At 44.5% G+C, this 15,000-nt stretch overlaps 1 protein-coding gene across 2 annotated transcripts in view; it reads left to right on the plus strand.

The window, feature by feature from the left end:
* Nucleotides 1–15,000, plus strand: part of LOC143100183 (alsin-like) — a 60,507-nt gene that overhangs the window by 37,995 nt on the left and 7,512 nt on the right. Inside the window, exons 20-32 of one of the 2 annotated variants that reach the window (XM_076263155.1) lie at nucleotides 930–1,147; nucleotides 2,199–2,264; nucleotides 2,837–2,935; nucleotides 3,977–4,141; nucleotides 7,740–7,851; nucleotides 8,076–8,153; nucleotides 8,484–8,623; nucleotides 9,109–9,267; nucleotides 11,300–11,417; nucleotides 11,652–11,809; nucleotides 13,531–13,644; nucleotides 13,972–14,148; nucleotides 14,617–14,665. In XM_076263155.1, coding sequence (XP_076119270.1) covers nucleotides 930–1,147; nucleotides 2,199–2,264; nucleotides 2,837–2,935; nucleotides 3,977–4,141; nucleotides 7,740–7,851; nucleotides 8,076–8,153; nucleotides 8,484–8,623; nucleotides 9,109–9,267; nucleotides 11,300–11,417; nucleotides 11,652–11,809; nucleotides 13,531–13,644; nucleotides 13,972–14,148; nucleotides 14,617–14,665 — 1,653 coding nt within the window. Of the gene's footprint in view, nucleotides 1–929; nucleotides 1,148–2,198; nucleotides 2,265–2,836; nucleotides 2,936–3,976; nucleotides 4,142–7,739; nucleotides 7,852–8,075; nucleotides 8,154–8,483; nucleotides 8,624–9,108; nucleotides 9,268–11,299; nucleotides 11,418–11,651; nucleotides 11,810–13,530; nucleotides 13,645–13,971; nucleotides 14,149–14,616; nucleotides 14,666–15,000 lie in introns of those variants that run through there. The other variant, XR_012981862.1, reaches the window with a different exon arrangement.

The raw sequence follows: 15,000 nt of genomic DNA on the forward strand, positions 1-15,000 counted from the left end.
TCCGACCACATAAAGACCTCGGGATACTTCGGTTTGGCTTTAGGGACCCTCTACTCACTACCACGTAAGTGTAATGTTGTTTGGAACTGTAGAAGAGGTATAAAAATATCGTTTTGTAGCGCTAATTAAAGCGTAAATTGATCTAAAGTGCATTTTACTCCAGATAATTCCTTTAAAATAATGTTTCCAAAATCGTTTCAGTGGTTCATCAACTCGTAACAGGGTGAACGGCACTTCTGCATTCGCTTTGCGGCCCTCTGTCGGCTATAACCGCATTATGCAAGTTTGCCAGATCGGGTAGCGGATCTGTAGTTCGAATGAGACATAAGAAACTGCAAATTTGACTTGCTTTACGGCAAGCGTTACAATAGCCAATAGGTGGAGCAAGGCTCTGGGTGGAGCATATTTTACAGGTACGTATGAATGGAAGACGGTAGGCTACAGTAGGTTAAACTATTTACTACAGCGGTAATGAACAATTCCGCTTCCAACCTGTAGGGGGACTGAAGAGGAAAAGTGCTTTGGTGTTGCTTTAAAGGAGAATTCCGGCGATTTTTCACATAGATCTCTGATTCTCAAGGTCACCGAGTACTGTCGATACGAAAATACGATACCTCTGTGACCTCGAGAAACTATCCATGCGGAAAATCGCCGTAATTCTCCATTAATGGCTTTGAATAAAAGTGTCAGCTTAATGAATAAATGTAATGCAATGGTGTCAGATTGGCCAGCAGTGGCGCTAGTGAGCACGTCCAAAAGCCGAGCTGTAGGTAGAGTGCATTTGCCAGTTGTTACGTCAGACATGGCTGTCCCTTCTCCCTTGTACTGTGACAAAGACATTACTAAGAATGGTGCTACTTAGGTCCCTTCCTGTGTGTCTGGACACAATCTCCGTCTCTTCTCTGATGATATCTTCGGCGTCCTCTCAGGCCAGCTGGCTTCGCTCCATAAACCAGGCTGTGGAGAAGCTTCTGGAAGACGAGATGGACGCCAAGGTCACAGGGTCAAGCCTAGGCTTGGGGTCAAGCGGGGGCCAGCGGGCAGAGCCGCGGATGTCTCGGACGGCCACACACACCTTCGCCAAGGAGGGCCGGTACAAGGACGCGACCTACGAGGGACGCTGGCTGTGTGGCAAACCGCATGGCAGGTACAGTACCTCTGCTGTGGCCTACTAGCCCTCCTAAACATGCTGCTGTTTCCTTCCAACAATGAACACACACACACATGCACACATGGGCACACGCACACACACACGCATGCACACATGCACACACACACACACACACAATTGTATGTTATTTCACAGGCTTTTGAACAAAACAAAATATCATCAAACATATTATTCTGAGAATCTTCAGTATACATTATTAAAGAGTGATGGGAGAATGTCTGTGACTTTAAGTGCCAGATTGGTGTTTTTCTGTGCGATCAGTGTGTTCTTCAGATATGTTTTACTGCAGTGTGTGTGTGTGTGTCAGAGTCAGAGTATCTAGAGTACCTCTCTCTCTCTATCTGTCTCTCTGTCTCTCTCTCTCGCTCGCTCTCTCTCTCTCTCCCTCTCTCTTACCCCCCCCTCTCTCTCTCCCTCTCTCTTACCCCCCCTCTATCCCCCTGCCTCTTCTTCTCCATCTCTCTCTCTATCTCTGTACTCCTGCATACTGTTGCTTTACCTCTGGGTGCAGTTCACCTTTATTGAGAATTCCAGGCATGTAAAAAATGTGACCAATCAAACACGGAGCCTTAGGAAGCTGCCCACCCCCCATTCCCCCACCCCACCTGCTCTCTCTCTCTTTCTCTCTCTCTCTCTCTGTCTCTCTGTCTCTCTCTTTCTCTCTCTATCTCTCTGAATTTGCCAGAAGTAAGAGCAGAGGTCTAGATATCAAGGTCTTTTGTGCCCCCAGCATGTTGATCTGACATGACTTCACTCGTTCACCTTTGTGAAGAGTGGATTTCCAAATGCTATGGTGGCATATACCATAGCATAAAACTCTTAGTGACTAGAGGTTTCCACTGCCAGTACTCATGGTTATAGTAGGAACCGCATGTAGTCCTTGCCATTGGTGGAATTTTCAACATGCAAAGGTTGTAGATCAGTTACAGGCCTTATCGCAGTGTTAGGTGGGGGTCATTTGCATGGTTGTCGTAAGTGTGTTTGTAAGTGCAGGATTCCTTTGATGTGTCTTTTGTTCTCCCCACAGAGGCACTATCAGGTGGCCTGATGGACGCGTCTACATCGGCATGTTCAAGCACGGCCAGGAGGATGGGTCAGTACAGGGTTCTGCCGCACAGGTTTAACGCCTTAGGTATGAGCTACACCAGGCGCGTAGCTAAAGCGTTCCGTTCACAACGCCTAAAATCCATTTTAGATGAATGGTCTATTTTTTTTCGAATGTACGCCCCACTGTCACGTCTGGTGTAGCTACTTCCATTGATTATAATGGAAGCTAATTGTTGCAGCAGACGCAATGCGAACGGAATGCTTCAGTTACGTGCCTGGTGTAGCTCAGCCCTTAAAGCCAAACTCCTCATTTGTCCTTACAGGTTTCTCCTCTTTCTGTAAACACAGCCATTTTACCTATTTTACCTCACAGGTCTTTCAAAATAGCCCTTTTACCTCATGTGTTCAATCCCTTTATTATCTTTATCTTGTATTATGGGATAGACAGCATTTTATATGACATTATTTCATTCTTCTATTCCAATTAAGTTAATTAAATTTGTTGGTTTCTTTTCTCCCCAAATTTTATGGAACTCTACAGATTAAGTACGATAAATGATCTTATGGTCGTTGATCAGCTGATGTGTCATTGCTCCTGTGTCTCTGTGTCGCCTGCAGGTTTGGAGACTTTGTCATCCCCATTAAGAACTCACATAAGACAGACCACTACCAGGGTCACTGCAAGGAGGGGAAGATGCACGGCTTTGGGACCTACTGGTAAGGTGTGTGTGTGTGTGTGTGTGTGTGTGTGTGTGTATGTGTGTTTGTGTGTGTGTGTGTGTGTGTGTGTGTGTGTGTGTGTGTGTGTGTGTGTGTGTGTGTGTGTGTGACTGTGGGTGTGTTGTTTTCATGTCATGGTACTGGCAGACTTTATACAGTTGAAGGAATGATGAATGGAGTCATTTTGTTCTGGGATAATCTTGGTTAGACCTTCCAGCAGGACAATGATCCAAAGCATTCAGCAAAGGAAACTCTCAATTGGTTTCAGAGAAAGGAAATCAAGGCCCTGACTTAAATCCAATTGAACCGTTTTGGAAGTTACCTAAAGATCAGGATTCACAAGAGGGACCCCTGGAATCTTCATAATTAAAAGACTAAAAGAATGGGCCAAAATCATACCTGAATACTGTGACTGATTAGTTTTGTCTTACAGGAAATGCCTTAAAGCTGTCATTACAAATAAAGGCTTTTCCACAAAGTATTTAAGAAATTTCAGTAGGCGTGTTCAATACTTTTTTCCTGTGTCATTCCACTTTATTACACATAACTCTACTTATGGACTTGTATTTTTTTTTTTGCATTTTTATATGGGTGGATTATCTGAGTTAATACTAATGTCTGGTGAAAATGTCATGCAAATTACTGTAGCTTATTGGAAGTATACTTACTGAAAGAAATGTTGAAGTTTTCAATACTTATTTTCCCCATCTCAGGTTGGGTGTAAAAAGTTCTTGACCTTTAAATAATAGCAGTTTGATTATACACAGACTTCTATTAGGTGGAACTGCGTCTCTGTCAATAAGGATGTGTGCCCGGAGTAGGCCCTACCTATTATTGTGCTATGTTGTGGTACTGTTAGCAAGTGTGATGGGTTCATGTTATTCAATGAGTGTGTGTGTGCGTGTGTGTGCATGTGTGTGTGTGTGTGTGTGCGTGTTTGTGTGTGTGTATGTGCCTGTGTGTGTGTGTGTGTGTGCGCGCGTGTTTGTGTATGTGCCTGTGTGCGTGTGTGTGCGTGTGTGTGCGTTTTCCCCGTAGGTATGCGTCTGGCGAGGTGTACGAGGGCTCGTTCTGGGAGGGCCAGAGGCACGGCCACGGCATGCTGAGCAGCGGCAAGATGGCCTCCTCCAACTCCAGCGTCTTCGTCGGACACTGGGTCCACGACCGCAAGGCCGGATACGGCGTGTTCGACGACATCACCCGGTATGGGCCTCAAAATGACATGGAGATGGATATATTACACTTGCATTACCTAGTGTGTTACGCTGAATATCAGCAAATTATAACATCGTCTCCAGCAGTACATATTGCACAACCAATATTCTACAGTACAGCTGTGTGCCTATAGTGATGGTTACTGTGAGGAATGACATTATTGTACCCACTAGATATGGGATACTACACATGGATCTCAATACAAATTTCAAGTTTTTGCCTGAAATTGCACTGTGCCTATTTACAAGGGCATTGTTCCCACCTCTTTTGGGGCCTACCTTCAAATGTTGGACATCTATAGAAAGCTGAGAACCTGTACTTTTCTTAAGAAACAGTCAAAATAACTGTGTGATGTACTCACAGAGTTACAGAGGCTAGAATATAGTTTTTTCTTTCTGCCGGATAACAAGCATCTCTGAACTGACCACATTTCAGCCCTCTAGGTCACTTGATATCCCTAAGAAACACAACTGAGCCCTAGCACCAGGTCTTGTGAAGCTGTGTGCAAAAGTAGATCAATATAAAATGAAAATATGAGTGCTTTAGACCATTATTTGCCAAGGTATGCTCATGCGTTTTGTAAAATGCCTATAAAACTCCCCATAGGACTTTTAGGTTATCCAAAATGCATACTGAAAATCAAATGCTTACTGCACATGAACCCCTTTGTGTAGAAGCATAATCCTGGTCTCAAATGAAAGGTAACACTTTGAGGTTTCTTGTGGACTATTTAGATTGTATGTCAGGTGTTCTGATATAGACTGACTACACAAAATATGGAATAATTACAAAATAGTCTTTACTTTGTTGGTTCAATGAGTGTGTATAAGATAGACTATACATCTGTACAACTAATATTGGATAATACAACATGAAGATTCAATTTCTATGGATTCTTATGAATATTTCGGTACCCAATATTTTGCATCTACTTATTGTGCTGCAGCTACACTAAGGCCAGAGGTCAGGGTAGCACCAAAAGCAGAGGAGGGGGAGGGGGGCATTTTGGATCAAATTTAATTGAGACATAATAAGATTAATCTGAGAATTTAAAGCACTATACAGATTGTACATGAAAAAAGTTGTCATTTTTGGATTCCCAAGAGTCAAAGCTTTCAAATGGTGTATAACATTACTATGCTACGTAAAGGACAGGGGTGAAAGTAAGCCGGTACTGGCCGGTACGGAGTACCACTAAAATATTTGGAGAGGGTACGCCGTACCGGAAAGAAAACTATACTGTCGCTGAAAAATATAGCACTTTCAGCATGACAACACGACTGCTAACGTCAAATTACCAGAAGCAACACGTTTCCCCCAAAATATATTTCATATACATCGTTCTGAACTGTATCTGAATTGTGTCTAAACCTCCCGTGCAGCTGGACAGACAACGAGCAAGCTATAGCGCGCATACAGTAGCCTACAGTAATTGCGCCAACGTGCACTGGTATCCAAAGTGTTTTAGCAGACGGACGTTTCTTGGAAAGTCTCCCAAATAAAAAAAAACATACAGGCTAAAGAAAAATATGTTGATGTTTAATAGCCTATTCTGGTTTTATGTGTGCAGTGTTTTGCTGGAGAGACAAGAGACAGACAGCGCGTGTACGGCTTAACCAGGTCTTGCGCAGCAGTAATGAAAGTGATTTAGCGGACATAAGTATGTTGCAGTCTCCCAAATAAAAAGGCACGACTCAAAGAAACGTGTTTCATGATATACAGTAGGCTATATAAAACAAACGATTGGAAGTGGGAGCGAGCAGAGTAAATAGGCTAAATAAATAAATAAATGTTGAAATTAAGTGCATTAAGTGTGCAATTTATTCATAATCAAAAACAGATACAGGTGGGTTAAAGAGTGATACTAGAGTGATAAGAAGTCCTAGTGAATGCTTGATAAGTAGACTATAATACAGTAAATAAACAAATAAATAAATAATAAATAATTAGGCTAAGTGAAATTTTCGGCGTGCGCTCTGCGCGCGCATTATAACTCTATATCATGGTACCACCAAGAAATAAAAACTACTTTCACCCCTGGTAAAGGATAATGTGTAGAACGCCGGTCATTGTCGGGAGATAGGTCCCGACAGGGCGAACCGGACCCCGACGCGCAGTGGAGGGGTCTTGTTCCGCCCTGAAGGGACTTATCTCCCGACAATGACCGGCGTTCTATACATTATCCCGCTTATTACACGGCTACTTACCAAAACGACACAATAAACTCTCCACGATATGACTCTTTAGCCTACATAGCCTAGGCTATAGCCTATTTGTTACCGTTTCATCATGGCTTTTGCTGAGAAACAAATAGTTCGCAACAACACACGCTGAACTTGAATCAAACATTCTTTAGAACACAGCTGATCAACCGTCTGCTTTCACTTTTGAATGAAGTTCCAATCCTTGCATAGTGATATGAAAGAATTGACTTAGAAGCACAAAGCCCATTTTCCTTGACAGCGGTCTGTTATACTTAGCAACGGTCTGTTATTCAGAATTAGCAGACCGCCGAACGTTGGGAAGGCCCATTCAAATGAATGGAGCATTCTTCAGCACTATGAAGAGCCGTGTAATAAATAGCAATATGGTGCATACAATTGATTTAGAATGTTGGGGGGAGGTGGGGAAGGGGGGTAACTGTCCCGCCGGCGGGTCACTGTGCACTATGTAGTTTTCCAGTTTTTCTCAGTCGCTTTGGTGCTTTTCTCACATCACTATTAACATTTGCACAGCAGTTAGTGCATTTCTCAAAACAATTAGTGCAAACTGCAAAACCTAGTGGATAACCTGCAAAAGCACGTCACTTGCTCAAAATGGAAAGTCCATTCAAGCAAGTATTTATGTCAATGAAACTGCCAGTGTCATCAAAATGAGAAGTCTTGACACCATCGTTTATGAACAAGATAGTCAAATGGCTTTGTAATGTTTTTATTAAGACAGTTTATGCTCTCAGTGTTTTCCCACTCAAAAAAAGGTCAGAACTCAGTGACACTACCTGAAAACAGCACTATACAGTACTTGTACAGCCATTTGAAAACTACAGTAAAGTTACAAATTGCTGTAGTTAGGGGAGTAAGTGAGTACAAGACACTGAATATGTATGTTTCACATTTTTACTGTATATGCTCTTTGTAATTCTACAGCATTGTGACAGAATTTGATAACTAGTTCACCAATTTTGTATGTAATGACTCAAGCAATGAAATGAAGAATATTAGTTATATTGGGAATGGCGATTCAGCATCCATAAGTATAGTTCATTTTGACTGACATGACAAAGCAACTGATACATGTTCAAACGCATTTGCAATTTGTTCAGAGGAAGGAGAAATTGCTACTATGATGTGCACAAATGACTAAATGTTGTGGAGGTTGAACTAATTTATGAGAATTTTCATTCTGATCTGAGAAAAGCAGTAAATATAAGTTAAGTGACCTGCAGATTAAGTTGATGATGACCACTGAATATTCCTGATAGTTTTATTAAAAGATTTTAAGAAATTAACTTTTCACCTGAATTGTTGGCTTTTATGTTTGTTTGTGGTTTACTGTGTGTGTGTGTGTGTGATTATTGTTGTTGAAGAGGTGAGAAGTATATGGGTCTGTGGATGGACGATCAGAAGCAAGGGCATGGCGTTGTGGTCACCCAGTATGGCCTCTACTATGAGGGACAATTCAGCTCTAACAAAATGATGGTGAGTTGCAGCCACACACACCCGCACACACACACACACACACAGACACGCACACACACACACACACACACACACACACACACACACACAGCACATATGCAGCCACATATTCATGCATACATTCTCTCTCACACACACAAACAAACACACACACACACACACACACACACACACACAAACTCTGTGCCCCATCATATGTGCTGTCTGTCCCTGTGTGCCTGTAGGGCCTGGGTCTGCTGCTGGCTGATGACGACACAACCTATGAAGGAGACTTCTCAGAAGACTGGACCCTCAATGGGAAGGTACAGAAAGGAATATCCCATTATATTATTATAGCACACATATATATTCATATACATGTGTGCGTGTCTGTGTTACCTAATTGTGTGTGTGTGTCTGTGTGTGTGTGTGTGTGTGTGTGTGCTAGAGTGTGAATGTGTATGTTTGTGTATTTTGTGTCGTGTGTGTGTGTGTGTGTGTGTGTGTGTGTGTGTGTGTGTGTGTGTGGGAGACCATTCATCCATATCCCTTGTCATTGCTTGCCTGGAGGGGGCGCTCTTGTGCAGGAGTGTATGCATTCTTACTGTGTGGTTTGAATAATATAACTCTGTTGTCTCCCTCCACGCCTGTAGGGGGTGCTGTCTCTCCCCAACGGTGATAAGATGGATGGAGTGTTTGTGGGCCAGTGGAGCTCTGGACTGAAGATCGCAGGCACCTACCAGAAGCCCAACCCTTATGGGCCAGACAGAGACAGGGAGAGGATCAGGCCATAGTGAGTACTGCACTGTGTAATCCGCCAATAAATCTGATCAATCAATCAGTCAGTCAATCAGATCAGTCAGTCAGTCAATCAAAGTATAAAAACATCAGTCAGTTAGTTTATCAGACAGTCAAACGCTATTAAACAAGTGTCTTGTGTATGTGTCTTTCAATGTGTGTGTGCGTGTGTGTTCGTATGTGTGTGCATGTGTATGTGTGTGTGTGTCTGTATTTTGTGTGTGTGTGTGTGCGTGTGTGTGTGCATCTACGCGTGCGTGTGTGTGCGTGCGTGTGTGTGCATGTGTGTGTGTGCGACGTGCGTCTACGCGTGCGTGTGTGTGCGTGCGTGTGTGTGTCTGTATTTGTGTGCATGTGTGTGTCTGTGTGTGCGCGTGCGTGCGTGCGTGCGTGTGTGTGTGTGTGTGTGTCTGTGTGTGCGCGTGCGCGTGCGTGTGTGTGCGTGTGTGTGTGTGTGCGTGCGTGTGTGTGTGTGTGCAGTAAGCTGGGTGGTATGGCGGTGCCTGCGGATCAGAAGTGGGCAGCTGTGTTTGAGGAGTGCTGGAGGCGACTGGGCTGTGACTCACCTGGACGCGGAGACACCGGCAGAGCCTGGGACAGCATCGCCATCAGCCTTACACAGAGACAACACAGAGACAGGTACACACACACACACATACACACACGCACACACACACACACACACACACACACACACACGCACACACTAACACCGGCAGAGCCTGGGACAGCATCGCCATCAGCCTCACACAGAGACAGCACAGAGACAGGTACACACACACACACATACACACACGCACACGCACACGCACACACACACACACACACACACACACACACACGCACACACTAACACCGGCAGAGCCTGGGACAGCATCGCCATCAGCCTCACACAGAGACAACACAGAGACAGGTACACACACACACACACGCACACGCACACGCACACGCACACGCACACGCACACACACACACACACACACACACACACACACGCACACACTAACACCGGCAGAGCCTGGGACAGCATCGCCATCAGCCTCACACAGAGACAGCACAGAGACAGGTACACACACACACACACAGAGACACAGGCAGAGCCTGGGACAGCATCGCCATCAGCTTCACACAGAGTGAGCATGGCATAATGTGTGGAACTCCAGCTAAACAGCCACGTCCTGACACTTATTTTGCACCGCCTGCCACAAGCTCTTTGTCTGCAACACAACAGGAGGCCATCACGCCGAAATTAATTTCGCTTATTTGTAATGACATGCAGGGTGCAATTTGTGAAAAAAAAACAGTGTGGGGGGGGGGGGGGGTTGTAAATCCCCCTGAACAAACAATTCATAGTAATTTCATGGCTAACAATAGCCTATATTATTTTTGCCACCTTTGTAACATTTACCTTAAGTTTATGACTGTTGTGTATGACTTTAAACAGCGAGTGTGCTCTTTCGGTATGATAATCAGCTCCTCTAATGTTTAGGGTACGACAAGCAAATTTACCTTGTTCTTGCCCATCTGAAATGACTCTTGTACCTTTGCTGCCTCCATCCTTATTGTTTTTGTTGTGTAAGAAAACGTTGTATGAAGTCTTGAATTAGTGAATTGTCTACCATTTTTTCATTTTGTAATCACTGCGTACATGCATTCTCTCCTGCAGATTTGCATTCCGTAGCCAAGTGCGGAAAATTGCAAAAGTTGAAAAAAATAGATGTGTTTATTGTACAGAAAATAAATAGCCTATACTGTCAGTTAATTGGCTACAGTGCGGTGAAGAGTTTGGGGAGAGTGAAGTTATGATAGGGCAACTTGGAGTTTTATGAAAATAATAATAACCATGACCATGAAGACTCTATTTCTTGCAGCTGTTTAAATAGCCACCAACATTCGTTTTTGCAGTACAGATTATTTCCGACAAGAGTCGCGACCATAAATTGCTTGCACATAAATTGCTTGCACCTTGATCAGCACTCAACATTTAGTTTATTGTTGTTCATTTTTAACCGTTATGCGCAGAGAGCGTGAGGTGCGGGCGAGAGATAAAGAGTGCGAGTGAGTGAGCGAGCGAGCGAGAGGTCTGCGGCCGTTTGTTGATTTACTTGTTTTTGTGTAGCTTCTAGCTAATACGTTGTCAAATATGTTTCAACTTAAATAAATATATCTCTTTGTATTCATTTGTCCTGTTATTGACGTAATGCACGTCATTGACAAAATGTGCAACCGATTAGTTTGAATAGTTCGAATATATGTTTATTTGAACGTCATTTTTGAGCAATTTTGACAGCCCTAGTAGGCTATGAGATAGACATGCTCACACACACTCTCTCTCTCACACACACACACACACACACACACACACACACACACACACACACACACACATGCAATATGTTATTACAAACTTTTGTTTAATAGTGTGAACATGGAGTGTGGTCTACAGCATGATGGCCCTTTATTATGTCATTCCCAGGGTCCCGGGTCAGTTTTATAGAGTTTGAACTGTGTGATAAAAGCAGATGTGGCCGGTTAGCTGAAAGTAGTCACAGCTGTTTCCATGTGGGCCAGTGTGAGGCCGTGTCTGTGTGTCTGTGTGTCTTGTGTGTTCATGCATCCTTGAGTTTGCAATTTTGGTGTGTGTGAAATTTTCCGTGTGTGTGTGTTACAGTCCTGAGCTGCTGACACGCTCTCAGCATATGACCCTGGAATGTCTGGAGGTCATTCCCCAGCTCAATGGCCAGTTCACCGCAGAGACCTACAACAATGTCCGACGCTACCTCATGAAGGTACACACGCGCACACACACACACACACACACGCGCACACACACACACACACAGTCTCAGTGACATGCACTTACACATGCACATTTACACACACACACACCAAAACACACACTCCAGTTTGAGGCTATACTCACTCTTCCAGTTGTGTAAATGAGCTCCATGGTGAAGCACTGCCTCACCTATGTTGACATGTGTTTACCTGTAACCCTTGACCCCTGACCCTTGACCCCTCAGGCGTGTGACACGCCACTGCACCCTCTGGGCTGGCTGCTGGAGACTCTGGTGACGGTGTACCGGATGACCTACGTGGGCGTGGGGTCAAACAGACGCCTGCTCCAACAGGCCGTTCTGGAGATACAGTCCTACATCGTCCGCATCTACCACCTGGTGAGGTGAGAAACCACACGCATACACACACACACACACACACACACACACACACACACACACACACACACACACACACACACACACAAACACACACACATACATCCTTTTGATCCCATCATGGTTCTTCACGCTAGGCTGTCCATGTGCATTTGAATAGCCTGTGTTTTTCATATGAAAAGGGAGTTATAAGTGAGAGTTGCTCTGATAAGTGCTGGCTTGACTGAGGCCTGCTTGTTCCCTTCAATCTATGGAGACTCTCTCTCTCTCACACACACACACACACACACACACACACACACACACACACACACACACACACACACACACACACACACACACACACCACAATAACACAGGTTTGTACCTTTCCCACAGCATTGATAACGGAATAAACAAATATGTCCTGGAAAGCAAAGCACCATATCATATGAATTTTATCAGTACCCTTGAACTTAAGTTCACTTGAAGGTATAAAAAGAGGGTGTTTGCAGACTTGCAGACATGACTGTTACTGTAGTGTTGTTTAAGATGAGAGCTGTCAGCACACTGCTGGTGCTGAGTGCTCAGACTCAGAGCACCCAGACTGAAGTTCAGACAGAGAGCCAGAGCACTGGGGCTGCTGCTGCTGCTGCTGCGGTCACTACCCTGCTGGACGTCTCTGCAGAGCTCAGGGAACTCAGAGACATGGTGTTGGAGCAGAGAGTGCTGCTGACTGTCACCCAGAATGAGCTGCAGAACACCAAGACTGAAATGGAGGCTGAGATGGAGAATCTGAAGATGCAGAATGCAGCTCAAGAGGCAGAGATGGCTGTGCTGAAGACCAGACTGGCTGCTAGTGAAACTGAAGTGTAGAATCTGAGGAAGGAAACTGCAGCACAGACAGCTGATCTGAGGTCAGTTTCTGAGAGACTGGCAGCCACTGAGACTGATATGGAGCATGTGAAGAAAGACACTGCAGCCCAACACACAGACCTGACCACTATGAAGACTGAAGTGATGAACCTCATCAAGGAACATATACTGCAGATGGCAAATGCAGCACAAGAGACCAGACTGTCTGCATGTAACACTAAAGTGGAGAGCCCGAAAAAGGTTGCATTCTCAGCAGCGCTGACTAACACAGGATACATAAAGGCTGGGGAAACTGACTTTGACTTGGTCTTCAATACAATCATCACCAATGTTGGACAGGCCTACAGCAGCACAACAGGCTTCTTCACAGCTCCAGTCAGGGGAGTCTACTACTTCAGATTCACAGTCGCAGATAACGTTTCTTCTGTCATATTGGGTGTCAAGATGGTTAAAAATGAAGAGCAGGTCATGCATTTATCTAAGACTGAAACCAATAGTTACTACAGGTATCTGGTCAGTGGTGTGACTCTGCAGCTGGAGGTGGGAGATGTGGTCAGCATGTGAGTCCCCCCACCTTGCTGGCTCTATCACAGCTTTGATAATCACAACACCTTCAGTGGCTTCCTGGTCTTTGCTCTCTGAACAGAACACACGGCTCAACAGCTTCCGTTGCATGAACATGGACAAATAAATCACGTTTAAACTGTAACTCTTCTGTGTCATCATTGGAAATACACACACACACACACACACACACACACACACACATAGGATACTCAAACAATTATAAACACAAACACAAACTATAGTAGACATAATGTATATCATATAGTAAAGGTTTTTTAGCTGTGTGTGTGTGTGTGTGTTCTAGGTTCCTCTTCCCCAGTCTCCCTGAGGATGGCACTTTTATTCCGGAAGTTTCTGTGGCGGAGACCCTCTGTAGTTCCACAGACTCAGGCCTGCACTCAGAGATTCCTGAGCAGGGGTAAGGCTCACCAGGGGGACAGGAAGTGACTTCAGAATCTCTCAAAATAGATATATTGATTTTCAAAAGACTTCTAGAAAGTCCTAGTATTTGTGTTTGTATTTAGCTGTGTGTGTGTGTGTGTGTGTGTGTGTGCGCGTGCACATGTGTGTTTATCTGTGTGTGTGTGTGTTTATCTGTGTGTGTGTGTGTGTGTGTGTGTTTATCTGTGTGTGTGTGTGTTTATATGTGTGTGTGTGTGTGTGTGTGTGTGTGTGTGCGTGTGCTTATCTGTGTGTGTGTGTGTGCGTGTGCTTATATGTGTGTGTGTGTGTGTGCGTGCGGCAGGTTTGTGGTGAGCTGCTGTTCTCTGCTGTTGCCTGTGCTGCTGCCGCGTCTGTACCCGCCCCTGTTCACACTCTACTCTCTGGAGCGCGAGAGGGAGGACGAGCTCTACTGGGACTGCGTCTCCCGCCTCAACAAGCAGCCCGACAGGGCTCTCATGGGCTTCCTAGGGGTCCACCAGTGAGTGATCTCTCTCTCTCTCTCTCTCTCTCTCACACACACACACACACACACACACACACACACACACACACACACACACACACACACACCACATATCCAGCTCTGGAAAAAAAAAAAAAAAAACACTGCACAATTTTTCAGTGTCATCCTATTGCTGAGTGACATTTGAATGAGTTGATGGTCAAACAATTTAAAATTAATTGACCTCTGCAAATTTGAATATGAACATCAGCTCAGTCGAATGTCACCTAGCAACCGTAGGATGAGATCAGAAAAATGTGCAGTGGTGTCTTAATTTTTCCTAGAGCTGTATGCACACACTCACACAGCATACCGTACACACATGCATACTCACTCACTCACTCACTCACTCATTCACTCACTAACACACACACACACACACACACACCTCCACATGCATATATGTGTGGATGCTCATTTGCTTTTTATTCATTTCTACATCAGGAAGTTCTGGCCAGTCGCCGCCATCTCTGTTTTGGGTGATCCTGAAGAGGTAAGCTTTAATTCCTCAGTTCTAGTTCTAAACCATCTCTGTTTTGGGGGATCCTGAGGAGGTGAACTTTACTCCTTCAATTGTAGTCAACTTGCTCAGAAGGAGGAATTCCATGAGCACATCACTGGTGCAAAAAAAAAGTCTTCACAGAAAGTGTTACTCTCTAAAGTTTGCCAATCTGGCTGCACATGGTCCTCGGCGCATCATCCTATGCTCTCTCTCTCTCTCTCTCTCTCTCTCTCTCTCTCTCTCTCTCTCTCTCTCTCTCTCTCTCTCATTTTCTGACATCTGTAACCTCTCCCCTGCTCTTCCCATCTGATCTGGCTCTTTAACTG

This window comes from Alosa pseudoharengus, unplaced genomic scaffold (genome assembly GCF_046254945.1).
Source record: "Alosa pseudoharengus isolate Yale_2024_CS ecotype anadromous, Long Island Sound unplaced genomic scaffold, YU_APseudo_1.1 YU_APseudo_1.1_scf_3, whole genome shotgun sequence".
Classification (NCBI taxonomy): domain Eukaryota; kingdom Metazoa; phylum Chordata; class Actinopteri; order Clupeiformes; family Clupeidae; genus Alosa; species Alosa pseudoharengus.